The sequence below is a fragment of the Anopheles aquasalis genome, chromosome 3 (genome assembly GCF_943734665.1).
Source record: "Anopheles aquasalis chromosome 3, idAnoAquaMG_Q_19, whole genome shotgun sequence".
NCBI classification, from domain to species: domain Eukaryota; kingdom Metazoa; phylum Arthropoda; class Insecta; order Diptera; family Culicidae; genus Anopheles; species Anopheles aquasalis.
This window is the reverse complement of record NC_064878.1, coordinates 63,267,010-63,287,047: the sequence shown is the minus strand read 5'-3', so window position 1 is coordinate 63,287,047 and position 20,038 is coordinate 63,267,010. Positions and strand designations below refer to the sequence as shown.

At 51.3% G+C, this 20,038-nt stretch overlaps 1 protein-coding gene across 1 annotated transcript in view; it reads left to right on the top strand.

Annotated features, from left to right (window-relative positions):
* Nucleotides 1-20,038, top strand: part of LOC126578468 (mucin-5AC) — a 50,788-nt gene that overhangs the window by 6,741 nt on the left and 24,009 nt on the right. Inside the window, exon 3 of the mRNA XM_050241059.1 lies at nt 3,716-4,431. Within this exon, the coding sequence (XP_050097016.1) occupies nt 4,056-4,431 (376 nt within the window). The 5' untranslated portion in view covers nt 3,716-4,055. The remainder of the gene's footprint in view (nt 1-3,715; nt 4,432-20,038) is intronic.

The following is a 20,038-nucleotide window of genomic DNA, read 5'->3' as shown; positions in this document are numbered from 1 at the left end:
GATGTTTGCGTGCGCTCACTCCGTTCGTCTTCGGACGGCGTGAGGCATAGGATTGCGAAAGCTCTCGGTGTTTGTGGCCACAAAAAAGGGCTACAGTCGGTGCGCACACCGAGGAGGCCCCCTTCATTTGAAGGACTGACCGTTTAAAGTGGACGATCTGTGCGCGTTGAGTGCGTTGAAGACGTCGCGGTGCCACAAAACTGATCTTAAGAACCGAACGCACAGTTCGCTCGAAGGACGATCGGGGAGGAAGGTTTTCACAGGCAATTGAGAAACATGATCGGTGCGATCGCTGCGCTGATCACTGATCCCCGAAAAAACCGCAATAGAGTGGCGACTGTTTTGGGTGCGGAACAGCCATTTCGCAAGGACTGGAGCGCCGCCAGCCAGTCCGTAAAGTGTTATCGACGATGTAGATCAACTGGCGGTTAATGTACCGTCACATAGTCTGTACGGCTCACTGCACGCGTCTTTATTGGCAGCAGCCGAGGAAGTAGAGCCGAAACGGTCCGCTACTGATTCGCTCCACGAGGAGAAAGTGCCAGCGGCCGTTGTGGAAAAGCCCCAAAAACATACGGCCAACCGTGCCAACCGTGTTCCATGAACCATCTCAGAGCTGGCAGGAATGTGGTGGAGGCGGAGCACGGAAGAAGCGGAAACCGGCATCACCATCGACGTTTGCTCTGCTTCATCCGATATTCGGAAAAGCTTGAAATGCCGCCAGTGGCTGCTGTCATCGTGGTCGTAACCGGATCGAGGTCTGTCCTCGCCAAAAAGGCAGGTTTACGATGCGACCTCTGCTTTCGGACTCTTCACCGTCGATATATCTCGATTTAGCAAAGTCGTTTGGCAAACGGACCAACGGATTCAGCAAACCTGATCAAGCTCCCTCTCTCTCTCTCTCCAGAGACATCGAGGGGCGTTGCATAACGATCGACGAAGCGAGCGAACGAACGATGATGATGTCGACGATGAGTCAAGTGCTATCATGAAAGACAATGTCTTGCTTCTGATTAAAGAAAAAATAATGCGCCTGGTGGTTGAGTTGGTTCCTTTCGGCACAAACGGCGGCAAACGATACGATGCCCAGGCCCATGAAGCAATTCCGATTCCACTACTTCAAGATGAGCAAAGATGTTGCCTCGGTTTGCCTTGGCTGCCCCATTCGAACGAGACGTAAGTCATCTGCGCTCGCCACGCAATTACTCGCCAATTTTTCGTCCGTTTCGCGAGTGATCATAAATCGTTGCTTCAATTTCTCTTCGTCCAAAAGACGAGCCTTCGCTCCGTTTTTTGACGTAACGGACCTCGCTTAAGCCGTCATTCCGGCTCCGGTAATCGGTGGCTGATTATCAATTCATCGAAAACATCCGAACGAAGCCGCTGCCGGAAGCCCGGGGCGGAAGATGACGGAAGTGTAGCACTATGGCGATCATGTCGCAGTCAACCAGCCAGCCAGCGATCGGTGGCATTAACAAACCGACAAACAAACAAACAACAAAGGCAGTGGCCACGTTTTCGGCGTTGCACCGCTGGTGACGCAATGGAATTTAATTAAAACGACTCGATCCCCGATCGATCATAAATATGTAAACAATAGAGAACAGGTTGTTACAATTCATTCGCTGGGGAACACAAATGGCGTCTTTTCAGTGCACTCTAGATCCGCTCTCTTTCGCTGTTAGCAACACCTTAGCCAACAGACGGTGGAGGTGTCGCTGTCGTTTGAAGGAGTTGCCTATCCGGCTGCTGCACGCTGTCAGTCATCGAGGCATCGAGAGGGTGCGGTTGATGCAGGCGTTTGAGTCAAGGTTTCTGCCACAAACGGCGCCATTCTTCACCTAGGCGCGTGTCCCATTCTAATCGGGAACCGCTGGTATCGGATAGAATGGAGCGTTCTGTGTTCAGGTTCAGAAAATGACGTAAGCAAAGGGTCTCGCAGTTCTGCATCACGGTATCGTGTGTGATCATCAGGCCTCAAACCGGCCGTCAAATATCCTCCAACAAAACATCGGCGGACACACCGATTAGCAACGCTTTAAGTTGCGGCAAGAGCCTTTGAAACGGATTTATGATTCATCGCTTGTATCGTTCGCTTCGGTGGAAAATTGGTCGGAAAAGAATGTGGAAAATGCGAGCAGCAATTCCGCAACCACCGTATCATGTACGCATACACCGCACACACGGTAGTTCCTCCGGAATGACACGGATCGGAGCACCGAATGGGCCACGAGACGCCATGAAAGGCAGCAAAAGGAAACCTATGCCAATGCAGTTTTTTTGTTTGGTTTTGACCTCCCTTTTTCCTATGCACCCCTCGTCGCTCCCTTCTCTCTCTCTCTCTTTTGCTATTACCCATGCAGCCCATAGTGCTGCAATCGTTCCAGCATCGCACCGAATGCACAGCATAGCACAGCGCCAGCGCTAAGCACTGGCTTGCATAATGGCCACGCACCACACATCGGTCTCGGGCGCAGTGTAGTGCACACTCGAGGGCAAGGTTTACGCACTCGCTGCAATGTGTGCACTGCCTCGGTGCAAAAAGGAAAACTGCAGGGGGGGGGGGTGTAAGAGGTGGTGGCACATTTATGGTGTGTGCTGCGTGCCGCGTGCTCCGTGGTGCAGGTGCACGCTGTGTGCGTGCCACGCGAGGCCGTCGGCGAATGTTTATGCGTTTGCGCTAGAAAGAATCCCCTCCTTCCTTCCTTCTCGCCGGTACCGTCTGCAGCACACATGCAGCACATAGAATGCACCACAACGCAACACCGACCCGGACGAAGACCACCCCCCCAGTGGTCGGTTGTGCCAGATCGTGTGCCTCGTGGAGAATGGAGGGACTGCAATGCCGGATTTAGCCATCCCGGTGCAGCGCACTCACAACTGTCATCGAATGTCGCGTGTCGCGCGCGTTTCGTGCAGACTCGAGTTGGATTGGATGGATTTCAATCGACAGCACCGATCGGAGCACCGACACCGACATTCCGCTGGTGCGGCGAGATGGTCTGCGCGCTAATCGTCACCCGAGCCCGAGAGCAGCAACGACAGTGCGCAATGCTCTGCTGTGAGTGTTGCAATGAGAGCAAATGACGAAATGAGATTATGTTGCCAATGGTTGGCGGTACCGGTGCCAGATGACAAGGCGGCGGCAGTAGATAGCGAGGCTGTAGCGATCTGTACAGTGATTACTTTGCGCCAGCAAAATGAGATTTCAATAGAGAGTCGTCAATAATAAACTAATGCTCTCAGGGGGGTATATAGGGAGCAGCAAAGAGCAAGGGATGTATAATTTGCAATTAATTTTGATCGAAGTATATAATATTGGATTAATTAAGCAAACAACCGTAGACAGTGCACAGTGTTCTGTTGATTTGTGTCAAGTGATCTTGACTTGAAATGCGGTCAAATACAATTAATCAATAGAATTAATAAAAGACAAGCTATGGTGTCGTGAATCTGAAAAGCAATTCATGCGATTTTTAATAAAAACTAATGTTAAAAGAAATTATTTCATATTTAAGTCATAAATTTGTGCTGTCCAAGAACGACACAACTTGCAACAATCCAGCACAATGAAATAGAAGGGATAAAAACCGCAGAAGGAAATACTCGTTCAAAAATCAATTAAAATCACTTGTATAACAGATAATTAGCCTCCGCACAAGAGATTGTTTAACACATTTTAACATTTCCTTTTTCTTCCGCTCCCAACTTCCAGTGAAATTACATCCTACATTGTGACGTGACTCATCCGCAGCTATTATCCGGTGCCCAGTGTACTCTTTTAGTGAATGAAACTTCGATCGATCGCCCAGATTCCCGCTTCCAATCGTGCGTGCGTGCGCGGGCATAAGATGCCTTGAGAGAATCTCGCCCACAAAGTGCGTAGTGTCCGCAACTCCCGGTTGCGTGTGAAAAGGTGCTCGTTACTTCTCTCGCGCACTTCCCCTTTCCCCCCCTCGGTGATAGATGCCCGGTGCAAAAGTGGCTCAACCGAACCGAAGCGTGGTTGGTGCATTGGTGCTGGTGGTGGTTGGGGTTGGGACGCACGCGGCAACATGAGTAACTTTCGGACGAGCATCATCGGTCCACGGCTGCTGGTGCTCGTCGTGTGCATCGGTGTAGCAGCGGTGGTGCAGTGCGCTGGCCATGCTGGTGCAATGGCCAGCGACGATGGTGGTGATGATGGCGGAGCTGGAGGTGGTGCTGGTGCTGCCCCATCATCACCGGTCGTCATCATTGTCCCGGATCTTGGATCCGAACCGTCGACAACTGTGATGCCAGCAACGGTCACAGTGAAAGGCATCGTACCGGTGGAGAGTAGCAGCAGTAGCGGGGATACCGTTTCACCGCAACCGACGACGACGATGATCCCCGAACCACAGCAACCCGAATCGCAGCTCGATGGTCACCGGACTGGACCTCATTTGAATGGTAAGTGACGGACGGTTCTCTCGGTGAGGGGGGTATTAACCAAAGCCCCTAATTAGGGGAGCCCTCCAAAAAAAAAAACCCCAAGAGCCCCCTTCTTAAAGTTGGCAATGAGGTCTGTTCGCAGTGCAGTTTCGCAACCACTGCTCTCGTTCAAATCCGATGAGCACGATCGCGATCTCATGCGAGGAGACTGAAGACGAACGGGCGACGGAGCCATGGTGCCGGAACGATGCCGGTGCTCGGCGGATGTGCGGATCGGTACCGAAAAAAAGGGCCAACGCTGTGACGTTGCGACAGCGTCGAAACGCCGAGAAAAGCCAAACAAGTGGTCGAGAAGTTGGAAAAACTTGAGAAAACGAATGAGTATCGCCTTGACGGTTCGGTGTCTTTCAATTTGAATGTGACCTGCTTTTCTTTCTGGGCACTGGCGCCATCCGCTGGTTAGCACAGAACCTACTGTCCGTCGACGTGACACTCGACGTAGGTGTAAAGTGGTGCTGCTCATCGCAGTCACTCGCAGGCGCCATATTTGACAGAATGGTACCGCAAGTGACATGTGCGAGGTCACAAGCGATCGAAAGCTTTTAGAGCATCATTTCAACATAGTAGGCTACAAAGAGGTCGCTGGAACGGTTCTTTTCAGCGGCTTCTTCGTCTAACAGAAGCGGTTACAAAGAATGTTGTCCAAGTATTGTGACGTCATCGCAGCAGGCTTATCTAGCTCACTAGCAACATTGTGTGCTGTAGAGCGACTCCTCCCAGATTGCTAGTCATCCACTCACCTCGTCTTTGCTGCTCGCAAGCAACGGTAGCCCCTTTTACGGTCCAATCCATTAAAATTAGTCCGGAGAAACGCCGATTAGCTCGCCAGTCGAGACGAGCACTCAACAGCAGCAAACAGTTCGATGACAACCGATGGGATCGGATCGCTGAAGCCAATGGCCCCAAAGGCGGCGAACAGAACAGAACATAACGGGATCCCGGTGATCGTGCGCCTTGTCTGCATCATCCTTCTTCAGCCCATAAGTCATTCACTTCCAACCTCTCCTCTCCTGTCATCCTGGGACCTAGCATAAGTCAATGTGCCCGGAGCCATCGATCGAGCCTAGTGCTTCTGGGGTTGTTGGCTTTTAGCATCCCCCTATTCCCCCTCTCTCCGGTTCTGCCTTTATGTAACCTGGTGGACTGGTTTGGTCTGGCCTGTCATCAGCTGGCAATCGATCTGATCTTCGATCGCCCGGAGGAAGAGGAGGTGTTTCCGTTTTGTGAGAATTTAATTTTCTTCTCGCGCGACCTCTTCTCGATCATCATCATCATCATCAGCGTCATCCTGCTCCGCTTCTTCGGAACGCACCACCGTCATCCTGCTCCAAGTCGTGTTTTGTCGCGCCGCTCCGCAATCAACCGCAATCCATCAGTCACATCATCCGTGGCCCGCGGCAGCGGTGGACACCGAAGAAGAAGCGAGGAAAATTCCCTTTTAAAATTCACAGAGACGGACGGATGGGGCGTGTGTGCCCATGTGTGCAACCGAAGCGTTACAATGACGCGTATCATGTTTGCGGTGGTACCGGTGCACCGGTGTTGTTGTGCGCAATATCCGGTGCATTTCCTTTCCAGTGCATTCACCTCTTATTCCACCCCCTTTTGCGTGGTGGCGGTGAAGTGGAAATGTGATTGTAAATGGAGCAGAAACGGAGAGAGACCGAGCGAGTACCGTTCCGTGGCTACCGCCGCCGCCGCCGCCGCCCCGGAACACGCGAACTGCACGAGCATGGCGCGGATGCAAATCCATGCGATCGCGGACAGAATCGTCAGAGGTAATTCCGCTGCTCGGTCTGCCCTGCACGCTTCACCAGTTCGTTTGTGGTTTCCTCAACAACAACAACAACAGCATTAGCAAAAAATCGACAGAAAAAATCATAAAATTTCGGAAGCAAAAAACAAGGGAAAGACACAAACAACCTGCTGCTCAACTCCGACAACGTGGAACTCCGGTGGACTCCGGAGGTTCCGTTTTGTGGTTGTGGCTGCGGCAGTAAAGGTGCCGCTACTCGCAAAAGCACCTGGGTTGAAGGTTGTCCACACGGGGTGGCAGTTGGAATTGGAAGTCGACAGCAACAACAACATTCACGCTCACGCTAACAAGACAAACTGTTCCACTTAATAGCGCCGTGCCAAGTTGCCCAAAAACTTCCGGTTTGTTTCTTGTTGCCAATCCGCATTGTTGTGGCAATGTTTGGGAGAGAGTAGCTTGCTGCAACGTTTGTTGATAAAACACTCACCCGGTTTTTTACTCCATCCAAGAGCTCTTCAAACTGTTCCAAATTTGCAGTTATGGATTTGCAGTAAAGGTTTGAGGTTGTGGACGATTCCTCACTGCGTATCTCCACGTGCGCTTGTGATCAGCTAAAGCACAAAAAAGCGAACCCTCTCCCCCCGGCTGGGACAGGTTTCCGATGCCTGCCGGCGCCTTACGCCCCCTGGCATGGCTTCGCAATCGATTGAAGCAACGGGCGCGCCATGCTGGTTAACCTTCGCCCGGCCAAAAGCCACCCACGACACCCGGCGACACATTACACAAACAGCCCGTGGCGGAGGTGGCCCCATGCGTGTGTCTGTGTGGTGGTGATGATCATTTGCGTAGCCCCGAGCCCCGGGGACCGTTAGGCCAACCTGGCACTGGTTGGCCTTCACAGCTAGATGCTAGATGTCTTCCTCCGCGCGGTTTTCGAGCGGCGTCTTCGCAGCGAGCGAGAGTGACAGCTGCCATCGGCATCAATCGGCAGCCGGCATCCGGAGAACCGGTTAGAATGCTGCCGGGACTTCATTTTGCATCCCTGACAACCCCTGGCCAACCGGGCGTCGGATCCATATTCGGTCGAGTTTTGCGCGTTCGTCGCTTTCACTTTCACGCAGGTCTTTCAGCGCTCTTGGTACACCCGCGCCGGTTTCGGACAATTTCAAACTTTCACTGGCCACCGAGCCAATGGTTGGCAATTAGTGTGCGCAACGGAGAGCTCCAACTGCTCGCCGTGCATTGCCACTTCCTTCCACACTCACTTCTCGTTGATTAGAAGTTGTAGTTGATCGCTGAGCGCTTGCGCGTTGAGTTAACGTGAATTGCCACTCCTTAAACCTCAAATTCCAAACCTCTCAACTCATTTTAGCGTCCTACACACGGTAACGACACGCCGTAAAGCACCTCTGACTCCAAGGGGGTGCCGAATATCGTTTGCTGTGCGACAAACGCACGACATTGTCACCACCGTTACCATATTTGCGTAGCACGTTTGAATTCATTATAACCTGTTCTGTTGAGTGGCGTGTAGCTCACCATCTACCACCACCACCACGATAGTATCCGTTGCTACTTCAGCGGACCTTCACCGATCAGAACATAGACTTTGGTTCACTTGTTAGCGCCGCCGCCTCGTGTACCGGCTAGAACCGCCAAGGACCATGCGTTCCAGTTAGACCGCCAGTGCTCGGTTTGCGGTTAAGGCCTTCGAGGACGACGGCACGCTCGTAGTCTCGTCTGGTAGCAACTCATTACCAGAGCTTCCTTATCATGCCTTGCGTAGCTTGATCCAACTCCAAAGGGGCACGTTGTTAAGGCTCGACTTTAGGTTGACTAATGATCAGAGATCATCCGCATCTACCTTGCAGTAGATGAATCGTTATGACAGCACGACCCTAATGCGGCGATGGAGAGTTAAATAGCTATTTGTGGCCTGCCCATGAGATGAGATACTTAGCCTTAGCTGTCCAGCCTACCGTTAACGCCCAGTCGACGACTCGACCGGGGGGGACAACTGACATCTGGCCAGGAGCGAAGTTGTGTAATGAGCGACCGGCCCTGGGAGTATCCAACCAACTCTTACAGTTCCATCAGCACCTTCATGTCTCTCTTTCACCACCGGAGGGCAGCCCATCAAGCCAGAGCGTCAGGTGATGATGATGATGATGATGATGATGATGATGATGAAGATGTTGATCGAGACGATGAAGGGGGTTGATCTATTTCGCCCTTCACTCCACTGCACCGCCCCTGGGGGTTCTGGTGCTGATTTTCTGATCTGGCTCTCCGGCTTAGCCAGCAATGCCCGTTAGCCATCAGTCAGTGGAAAGCAGCAGCTCCTCCTTTCCTTATTTCCCTCCCCCTCGGTTGCTCTCACTACTTGCTCTGTGCACCAGTTTTCCCGCGGGAACGCAGATCGCGAACAACGGGCCGGCGTCCAAAACGAATTGACGCAACCGCTACAGAGTAGGAGTAGCAAAAGAAGGAGTAGAAGTGGAGTGAGTTTTGTAAGATCCAATTCTTGAATCCCCGAGCGCGATTTTCCAGCTAAGGCCAGACTTCGGGCCCTGCCCCGCCCTGCTCTGTACCGTTTACCATTCCGAGGCATAAACAATTGGCATTGCCAATTGGAGCGATTGAAGCTCGATTGAAGCTGGACTACTTGTGCTTGTGCTGCTGCCACCACAATGCACTTTTGTCGATGACACCGACCGGTGTAGGGGGTGCAGGGGCGGTGTGGAAAGCCAGAGTTTAACGGGATTGATTCCGTTTGCCAATGAGGTTGTTGCAGCAATCGGTTATGGTCGTTACCTGGCGAGCGACAGAGATCACCGTACGCCGTTCGTTTCGTTCGTATTCCTCTTGCGCTAAGTAGGCGGTTGTTGCTACAGGGGTCTCACAATGGTCAGCATTGTTTGTTTGATTTACCTCCCTCCCCGCTAGTTCTCTCCGTGAAACCACAAATCACCTCTGAACTAGCTGGTGCGAGAGTACTTGCTGGCGTAGAAGGACTCTGAGTCGCAAACCACGAGATCGAACCGTGAATCCGTTCTTCCCTCGCGTCTCTCATCATCATCATCATCATACCTATGGTCGGTGGCATGGAAACGGTTGAACAACGAAAAAAAAAAACAAAATGGCTACTGGATGAGCGTGTGGTCGGCGGTGGTTGATTAGTTTTGCAGAAAAACCGCTTCCGTTCGCTCGGTTCGATATTGAACCGTGAATGTGACCTCGTGCTGCAACATTAATCTATGTGCGTCGTTCACACACGCGCACACTATATGGCCGTTTTTGTGTCTTCTTCCAACTCGATTCGCGCAGCACACATCGTTCCGCTCACTCACTCGTCGATGATTCACGTGTCAATGCCAAGTGGCAAGCGCGGGGCTTGAAGCGCACAAGAAGCACTCAGCACTGGCGGCAGCTCCATGGTTGTCAAGTCCGATTCATCAAACTCATCAGACGACGATCAGGTCGATCGACACAATGACGGCATGCATCCCGTCGCTTGGTGGTGAATCTCAGAATCTTCTCCGGTGGCCCCGTACACAGTTTACACCTGACTCAGGAGCCGTAGCAGAAGAATTAAAAATGGTGACTCGCATGATACGCCTCGGATGTGTTCCCTCGAAAGCCCCCTCGAACGGGCCGGGATCAAACCCGGACACCGAGTAATCCGACGTTGCGTGACGTGCCAAGACGTTCCCAGGCGATCGTGCGCGGATCAAATTATTAGTTATTTCCAGTCCATCTGCATCCGTATCATGAGCGGATTAACGTTCGGAATGTTCACCGTTCCGAAGGTCATCGTTAATTTAACATTCAATTTCCGAAAATCCGGCTCGAAACCTCCGGTGGCAAATTCATCGCCAGGCCCAAACCAAAAAAAAAAGAGGTTAATCTTTTGATAGATGCGTGAGTGTTTTTGGCACGGTGGTATGGCACCCTTTTTGCACGTGCAGGAGCAGATTATAATTAGTCTTCGGAGGGTGCTTCCTCTCAATCAGTGTGGCCTGGGTGTTTGTGGTGGCATGAAACAGGCGGGAGATCACGATCCCAATTACCTAATACCCAAATGGAACCTACTCAATCATACAAGAAAACACACAACCGAACACACAGCCACGCAGCGATGGATGAAATGCCGATAATTAACACTTCCGGCGATGGAAAACTCCAAAGAGGTCCGGCATCGCGAAATAGAAAACATACCCGGCGCGTCCAAAGCGGAAACAATCCTCGTAACATCGAAGGAAGGAGGTGGGCAACATAACCACAGCCCGCATGGTTGCATCGTCGTCAATCCATTGATGAGCCTTCTGTTTGTTGCTGCTTTCACTCTGTTGAGCTTTTGGGAAATTAGGGAAAATACCACCGATAAAGGCCAAACGAGCGCGCGCTGATGATGGGCAGCACCGTGCGGGCATGTTTTGGCACAACAACAACCGGGCGTGCACAGCATGACCACCCCCGGGGGGACGATATGCGGTAATGAGCAACTGTGAGACGCACACCAACCACGGGCTCATTAGCGTGCTTCACCATTAAACCATCGTCGATCAACGTCGCTGGGACGATCGGTCAAAATAAGGAATTAAGGAGTTACGGAGAGAGAGAGAGCACGCTCCAGTCCAGTGGAAAAAAGTGCTGGAATTGTTGCACACCACGGTGACTGTGAAAAACACTTTTATGGCACCACGTGGCATCCAGGAAATGAAATCTAGAATCACGTCCCCTGATCGTGTCGAGGATGTCAGGAGGATTTATTTGAGAAGCGTCGTGGAAAAGACGGGGGGAAACGATCGCACTCTAATGCCCTGCAAAGTGCCAAGCCGTCCAGAACACGAGCTGGCTGTCAATCTTAATTACAGATCTTGTAGGTCACATCGAACTGAACCTCACGCACCGAACCGAACCGAAACGGTTTTGCAATAACATTTTCATTATTCTAGACACATCTACTGCTGCCAGCGGTGCTAGGAGCAAAAGCAGAAGATGAGACAGAAGGAGATGGTCCGGTGTGAGACACGCACTTAATTAGTTGCCAGCATTCTCACGGAACTGACCACCGACCGGAGAGCCGGAGTTAGAGAGAAGCAGGTTGTTGTTTGCTGCTTCTCGACAACAATGGCCATCGCGAGGTGACTTACGCGATGCTTACGTCTGTCGGTTCTAATTAAGAGCTAGTAGGGGGGAAAATACAAAAAAAATCACATTTTTATTGTCCCCGGGAGGGGGATGCCAGAACAATTACATTCTGACGCAGCGTTATGGTCTGGGCACTGGTTACAATTTGTTACTTCCTCGATCGGTATCTGTGAAGGTACCACGGTACTCTTCCTCTTCCATTTGAAGTGTCTTCTCCGATAAAATATGGTTTTTCGCGAATGAAAACCTGTTTCAAACCCGCGATCTTGTGGTGCATCTTGCATCATCATATTCACTCCAACGAAAGACGATGATAAGCGCGCACTGCGGTTCGTGAATTAATATTCCGCATCTGCATCTCTCGGTGCATTTTTTAACCGAAACACTTAACACCAAATGGACGTTTTAATGAACGCTCTTTCGCTTGAGGATGCATTACCGGGCGCATCTTCTTCGTTCTCTCATCCCAAAAGCACCGAAGGGAGAGAGAAGCGAGAAAATCAATTAACTAATACCCCGCGTGGCCGGCCAAGCACGAGTCGGTAATTGGATTTAATTCCACAATTAAGCAGCGAGCTGGCGTCATTCGCGTCTCTCCAGCAGCAACAGCAGCATCTTCGTCGAAGAGATTCGCGAGAACGTGTCACCATTAACCCTTGAACCTGCCCTGGTCCTCCTTTGCGGTCCGTAATTTACACGATCCCGATCGAGCGAGCGAGCGAGCGAGCGGGCGATCGCGAGCTTCGTGACCAATCCCCGTCTGAGTGTGTAAACGACTGATAAACGTCGCCGGGGTTCACGTGTGTTTCACTAACGATCCCCTTGGTATGCCGTCATCGAATCAGCGAGTGGAAAATGCTTTATTAATACGAATCGAGCGACGGTGACGGTGTCGTGGTGGTGCACCTTATCGTGAGGAATAAATCTTTTCTAACGGCGCAAAGGTGACATTGAACTTTCTGGCGCACCACTCGGGGCTCGGTGGCACGATAATGATTGCATTTGTCGTGATTCCATTGTCGGAGCATTAAAGCAGGCGGCGCGATGATCTCAACGAGAGGAACGCGACTTCACCAGAGGTCAGTCAAAGTGAATCAATCAAACAAAGGCCCCTTGCTACAAAACGAAAATGCAGGTACCGCAGACCGATCTGTCAGCAGCGACTCATCTGTTGAGTGGCAGCAGCATCCTGAGCACCATGATCAATTCCAGTGTCCGGTGCTGGAACAGTCATAATAATCGATCATAAACGCGGGGGGGTAGAGAAACCCGCCGCTTGATCAGGCCAATTCGATGCACGATCGATCGGTACTGCACACCCTAACGGCCGATGATTTATGCGCGCCCCAGTTCGGCCATTAATCTCGAGCGTGAGCTTGGCGGTCGGGGTACCACACTGACCAGCCAACTGGCCGCTGGCTGGGCGTGAGAAAATTTCATTCAAAAGCCCCAGGGTGTGCCCGATGGAATGATGATTGGCCGTGAGTGGGTGGTGGGAGGGGTGTTTGAGGTGTGGGCATTCAAATTGGGTTTTCTTTTATGAAAAATCCATTCCATTCATCTCGCACGCACTCACTCACTTAGCGTGTATGTAGGTAACTTAGCGAGTTAAATGGCGCGCTGCAGAAGAAGCTGGTGGCCCCAATTGGGCGTGAGTGCATCGTGGGTGTTCCTCTGTGTGTATGCGGAGATGATGGATGAATTTCCTCCCTCAACAGCTTCGTGATTAGCAGTCTTTATGATAGCGTGATAGCGGTTGTTATGCATTGCTCCGGCACTGTCGGTGCACATCAAACGAAACTGTACGGAGGGCAACAAGGGGATTGGAAGGTGGTAGCCTCCCACTATCCACGCCCCCCTCAAAACTCTCGAACGGACTTAGAAGACGCCTTGTGGAATTCCCACGACCTTCGCATTTCCCCGCAGCTCGGCCGACTCGGCATGAGAAGTAATAAATCTTTTCCGGTGACAAAATGCCACCGGAGCGAAACAGCAACTCGGCTCTGGTGGTGGTGCTGTTGGAATAATTATTTCAAAACTTCCTTTCGACACCCCGCAACCGGACGAGACCGTAAAACGGCGTTTAATAGCACTTCGCGTGCTCAGCGGGTACCGCGCGCGCGCTAGAACGAATGGAATTGAGTGTCGGATCTTCCTCGCCACGGAGTAACAAACGTCGTGGTACACGCGGGAGGGGTGTTCACTTATCAAGAAGGCCAGCAGGAAGTCGCCTCGCCGAGGAAGGAGGAGGCGGTCCTCTACGTGCGCGCGTATCAGACTCCGATCTTCTCTCCACTCCAATCCAACGGTTCGCGCCCTGACACATTCGAGGTGCAGCGTAAAATGCAAATGTGCAATCGTGCATTGCAAGTTGATTGCGGGGAGCAGGAAAAGCCCTGGACAGATTTATGTGGGTGATTCCGCCGGGGACTGCACGGTTGTGGCCGCAGGGTAAGTTTTGAGAATACGGGGATTGCCGCGTAGAGGGCTGATGCTAATGGGGATTGTTAGAACGGCGATGGAGCTTCGGGCGCGAATTGCACAATCCTGTGGTTTAGCTGCGACGAGTTTGTTGTCGTCAGAGTCATTCAGCAGGTCGGTTTCTGTGTTATTCGATCAATATGGATGTATTACTTTAATCCTACAGTATGGGATCAGCAATTCATTTTGTACCTCTGCCTTTACAACTGTTATACGATTGTTGACGGTGGGTTGTTACTTGAGGGCATCTAGTAGTCATGGAGCAATGTCTGCAAGAATTAAATTGTTTGGTTACTAGATCAACGCTTCAACTTCTAAAGAAATCTCAATTTTATAAAGAATTCGTCATGGGATTTGATTGAATTCTAAGATTTAGAGAAGGAAAAGACGATGAGTAATGAGTTCCATTGCGATTGATGTAAAAAACTATCTCGATTGCTTCCTTGGTTCCTTATTAGCATTGAGAAAGGATTTGAAGTTTTCTGGAGTACCAACAGTCATTCTCGTTAAAAAATCATTTTTTACAGAAAATCTCCTCCAGCCATGGTATATCTGGAGCCAAGGCATTGCACCCTGTTTGCTGCTACCACCTCCACAAACTTCTGCCGCCATGTCATGCGCCTTTGTCGTCGGTGGTAACAATCGAGCAGTTTGCATACATCATCAAGGGGACGGTTGTGGGTTGCGTGATACATATGTACTGGCACGGGTTGAGGGGGAGGGCCTCAGTACAGAACCCAAGTCAACAACAATGGCCAATTCGTCTCCATTCACGTACATACCGCGTGATGGGGTGGCCACACCTCGCCACCGTGCGCCAAACGCCAAGTGAAGTGAAGAAGGACGCGATGAGGACGCGACGGCGGATCGCTGATCGGTCGGCGATCGATTGCTAATCAAAATTCAAATACAATGCACCCTACCACCAGCACTACCTCTACCATCATGTGACACACACCGCACGCATTCCCGGGGCCGGGAACAATGCCCTCGAAATGATGATGAGGGAGCGCAGCCACGTAACGCATTTGCTGCGCGCCGGCGGATTCGATGCGGAACTCCCTTTTGGCACATTGGCGGTGCGCCCTGTAACGTGACAACCACTGCGCCGTGGCTGTGATCCGTGTGGCGTGCGTGCTTCACTCTACTTTCACTCCACGGATCATGTTGTAGATGATGATGATGATGAGGGTTTTCTTTCTCATTTCCATCAAGCTCCTTATTGGTTCTAGATTGGTTCGCCGGCATCCAACCAGCAGGCCATCGCTTGTTACGTAAGCCGTGGACGTGGTCGCATCGACCCCTTCGATGGTGTAATATATGCCGCACACAGTTCCAAAGATGGTTTGGACATCGCCAGCAAGCCGTGCGGGATCGAACTGTGCCATCTCTCGCCGTGACACGCGGCGTTAAATGCCATCGCGCGCTACTCGCACGCTTCTCATCTTGCGAGAGCCGCCTTGTGCCGTTTTGTTTTTCCCAAATTTCTTTCTTTCTCGGTTTGTTTTGGTGGCCCTGCTGTCCTCAATCCCCCCCCAAAAACCTGATCCTCATTTGTTGCACCTTTTGTTTCGTTTCACTGGATCTCGATCGAAAAGGGCCTCGTTGTCTCGTTGCCACCGTGATCGTGATCTCCACTGGACACTGGAATGAGGTGAGGATTGAAGAAATTAAATCAATCCCTCGGATCGGACCGAGACCGGACCAGGGCACACACCTGAACCAGTACATGGCGCGATGGTCTGGTCCGGTAATTCGCGACGCAATTAACGTGTCGTTAGTGTCGTTGCACGCCGTGTCCGTCCGTCCGTCCGTTTGTCTGGCTTTGCGTTGTGCGCGATCTGACATCTCGGAATGGTCAGCTCCTTGAAGTGAGTGCTAAGGAATGTGTTCGTTTGCTGCACCATTCCTTATCGGTCTCTACGTCGTGGTCTGGCCTGATGATGCTGCTGCTGCTGCTGTTGCTGCTGGTGATGATGATGATGGGGTGTGAAGTTCTTGTTTTTCACTTTATGGCTTTGTGTGTAGACCATCGATGGCACGCGATGGACCGCACAAGCCATCGGACCGTTATTGGGTTTCATCTCTTTTCTTTCGCTCCCTGCTTGTCTTATGTCACACTGCAGGGCTGCTCTAGGAGATGCTTTTAATACCGTTTCGCCCCGGTCAGTCGCTGGTCATGAAAAGCATGAAATTAAGCCATCCCATTGATATGTTGCTTCGAGCGAGGAAGTCGGGTCGTACATTAATCCTGTTCGCATGGCATTGAGTTTTAATTGTACACGAACCTTGGGTGCGATGTTCAAACACTGGCTTTATGTGTTTCTGCCAAGAAGATTAATGACTTTCGTTCGATCGATCGAACGGCGCCGACTGCCGCTGGAATCTGCTGGAATCGAAACAACACTTGCACCCCACAAATCCGTTTCAATCGTCAGCTAATGAACATGTTGTTGCGCCACCAGACCGCCATTCGCCATTCTGCGATGCAAAAAAAAACTATGCAAAACCGACACTGGAACTCGCTCTTATTAATGAGTCCCGGATCGGCCAGCCTGGCCCTTCGTAGCGCGATGCACTTTCTAAGAAACAGTCTCCGCATCTCAGAGGCCCTTCATTTCCCTAATGATACCTCAATAAAAATTTGTCTCCTGTGCTCCAGCGCGACTCGCGACTATCTAATGATCTGGTGCGCCGAGTCCTCCCGGACGATAAATTCTGATAGCCACTCATTTAAACCGCGGCATCCGGTTGAGACGGTTCCCATCGTGCGATCTCCGCCGCTTTCTTATCCGCATCACGAGTTTGTTCGATCGAGAGGTAAAAGTACATCTTCGAATGCACTTTGCAGCTACACCAAGGCCTTGGCCAGCGACAGGGGCATCGAGACAGGATCAATAAATCTTGCTACCCCTCAAGAGGGTGCGCAGAACGTGCCCCTTCCCCTCGGGTTACCATCGATGGAGTGGAAATGAAAGTGAACCTCGGACAGCGTTCTAAGACGGATCTCCAACGGCTCTGACCGAGCAGCTGTGCAAGTGAATGTTGTTGTCAGTATCAACCGCATCTCGCGCCCCCGGGGGGGTACACCAGGTAGTCGAAGAGGGTGGTCCCCGGGGGTGGTCGCTATTCAATTAATCGTCGTCGGGAGTCGTGCCGCAGCGGGCAGCTGGCATGCACCCCGTCGTCGTCGTCATCGTTAGACCTGTTCTACTTTAGAACTTTGTGTGTTTTTCCCACGAAGCTCGCTGGCAAGTGCTCGGGGTGCACGCGGGCTAACGCGAGAGTTTGAAAGCTTGGTTATTGCGACGTTTGCGACGAGATTCGTCCGTCCGCCCGGCGGATGTCATCAGAAGATCGTTCGGTGGATCACTCGCTCACTTGATCGTTCGTTTTATGATCTGCCATGCCAACCAGTTTCCAAAAGGTCTCCGGGGAAGGCACAGAATTCTAGTTGCACGATCCGCAACATATCATCAAGCGATCAAGTACTGGTCAGTTGCATCATGGGTTTGATTAAACTAAGCCCCATTTATGCTCTGCATAATGCGTTGCACAAAACATGCAAAGGAAGCCAACATATGGGGCGCATCGTTGTGTACCAAATTTGGTTATGACCATAATGGGGGGGGGGGGGTCCGATGGGGTGGTGGACCGATATGCAACTCGCACACATGCGCGTGCGTAGTCCATCTTCGCACGCGCTCGTCCCATATGCAGCGGCATTCGCGCGGCACTCGTTGCATAACGGGTGTTCCCTCGAATTCCATCCACCAACGTAGCTTCGTAGCTGCCAGCAGAAGCTGTCACTTCCCTTCTATGGCATAAGGCGGAAGTTGCTCACCAGCACGAACACCAGCCCCTCGCCAAGGCGCGTTTGCGATCGCCGAAGGGCGAATGGTGACTTTGTGCGCATCGCACGCCCCACACAAACGCACCACGATCACCACCACCTCAATCGTCCACTCCGGGGCCGACTAAAATATGATCCAGCGTGTAAGACCCCCTCAGTCCTCGGTTGCGTAACACATCAGATGACCAACGGCCAAAACGGCGTGTGACGACCGACCACGGATCGTCCGCAACGACTGTGCAAACGATCCCCCCCCCCCGCTCGATTGTCTTGCTTTCCGGGGGTTGAAATCACCCTCGGCCGCCGGGGGGCAAGTGATCGTTGGGTCAGATTGCGCGTCTCTCGTCTCAACTGCGCGCGAATTCAAATCTGCGCCTCCGGTTTGTGGGTCATTGGAAAGCCATTTCGGTGCACCAGGGAATCGTGAAGATGACGACGCCAGCGAGAACGGCGGTGGATCACACGGGTATGATAACGTTCTCTTCTCCGCCCAGCGTACGAAACGAAACGCAGCAATTGAGGTCAAAGTAATTAAAGCTAAATAATCAACGTCTTCCAGAAGCAGCACCAGCATCAGCAGCAACACAATGGTCTAACGATTGCAGCGCGAAGGCCACTGGCGGTGCTTGCATAGCATTAGCCGGAGGGGGGGGGGGGGGTCGCAACCCAAACTCGTTGAAGACGTTGAGCAAATAATTAAGTCTTCAAGCAAGGCTCGTTCTAAGCACTCTACTGTGCCGCGGCCTAGTCTGGTTGAAATATTATTGTTGTGAATGAGGCACAAGTGCGCGGAGTGAGGGACCTGCAGGGGCCATCGCAGACCGTCCAAGCCCAGTACCAGACCAGACCAGACCAGAAATTCAATCAAAGCATTTCGCAAAAGGGTTTTGGCGGACCGATTGTCGCAGGCCACAGCAACGGTGGCGGCTGGTAGACTGAAGGAAGATCGATCGAGCCCCCCCTAGAATGGAGCAATAGTGCAGCAAGTCGTTTTGCAGACACTCCCTGTTGCAAGTGTCTCCTCGGTGGTGCTGGCTTGGCGAAGAAGCCGTGTCAAGTTTGTCGTCGTCGTCGTCGTCCCAGCACCGAGCATCGTTGGCTAAGTTTGGACAATAGATTTATGTTCGTGTGTTTAGGGTCTGCCTCTTCGTCTAGCGCGTTGCCTTTAGTTTATGTCTTCAGCTGGTCTTACTGGCTGGCTGGCTGGCTGGCTGACTGACTGGTTGGCTAGTTGAATGGTTGGTTTCGGTTCGTTACATAACCGGGTGCACGGGCTAAACATCGCGCTCTGATACCGCAACGTCGATTCGAATGTCGATAAACATTGGATGGACGAACTTCTTCGTTGGTAGCGGCTTGCCGTTTGGTGGGTTGGGTGTGGTTTGTTGGAAGCGAATGATTACACGTTTCGTAACCGATCGTTGTGGTCGAGCTTTTGTTAGTCATAGTTGTGTGTTGCTAATGCGATTATTCTTGATTCTAGATTCGTTGGTAGCACTCATGGATGGCTGAGATTAGAAGTTGAATTGTTTTTTTTCGGTTTTGTTCAAAAATGGCACCATTTATGTTGGAGAAGGTTCTCAACCTTGTTTGTGATGTCAGTTTAAAGCAATATTTTAAACTATTGAAGCAAGTTTCCACATTTATTTTTAGTCGGAGCATATTCACTATAAGCTTAAACTAACAAACAATATCTTTCAGCAAAATCATCAAGTAGCCAGCCAGTGTTCCAGCGCTCGGCAAAATAAAAAGAAAATGTCTCGCTAAAAAAAATTATTAATTCCAGTTTATTCATCTAAAGTCAGCTCAAATATTAACCAACAACCCTAGATCCCGCGAAAAACCATTTACTCTGTCGAGTATAATGGTGCTGCTGTTAATTTAATTACCTTATAAATCCGTTAGCTCTCTCACGCCCACCCTCATGGAGAGAGATACTTTTTAATCAACTCCCGTTAAACCAAGGGAAGGAAAAAGGTACGATCTCAAAATTGGCATGATTTGCATTTGATTGATGCGGAGACTAACGATCGTTTCGCTTCATTTCTCCAATCTAATCAACGAAAAACGGTGCACAGCTTTTACACAACCATTTAAGGCCATGCCAGCCAGCCTACCGGGCATCCGGTTTTGAGACAAGTTTGCGCCCTAACGGTGGGGATACCGCCAGGTAGCTGCTAGCTGGTAGTAGCAGTAGTTCCTATAATGAGTGTGGCACGGCAATGCGCGTGGAGGGCTTTAATTTCTCCTCACCTGGGCACCTTACTGGCCCTCAGCATCCCAAACCAGATCCCGTTTCTATCTGTTCTGCTGGCGGTTAA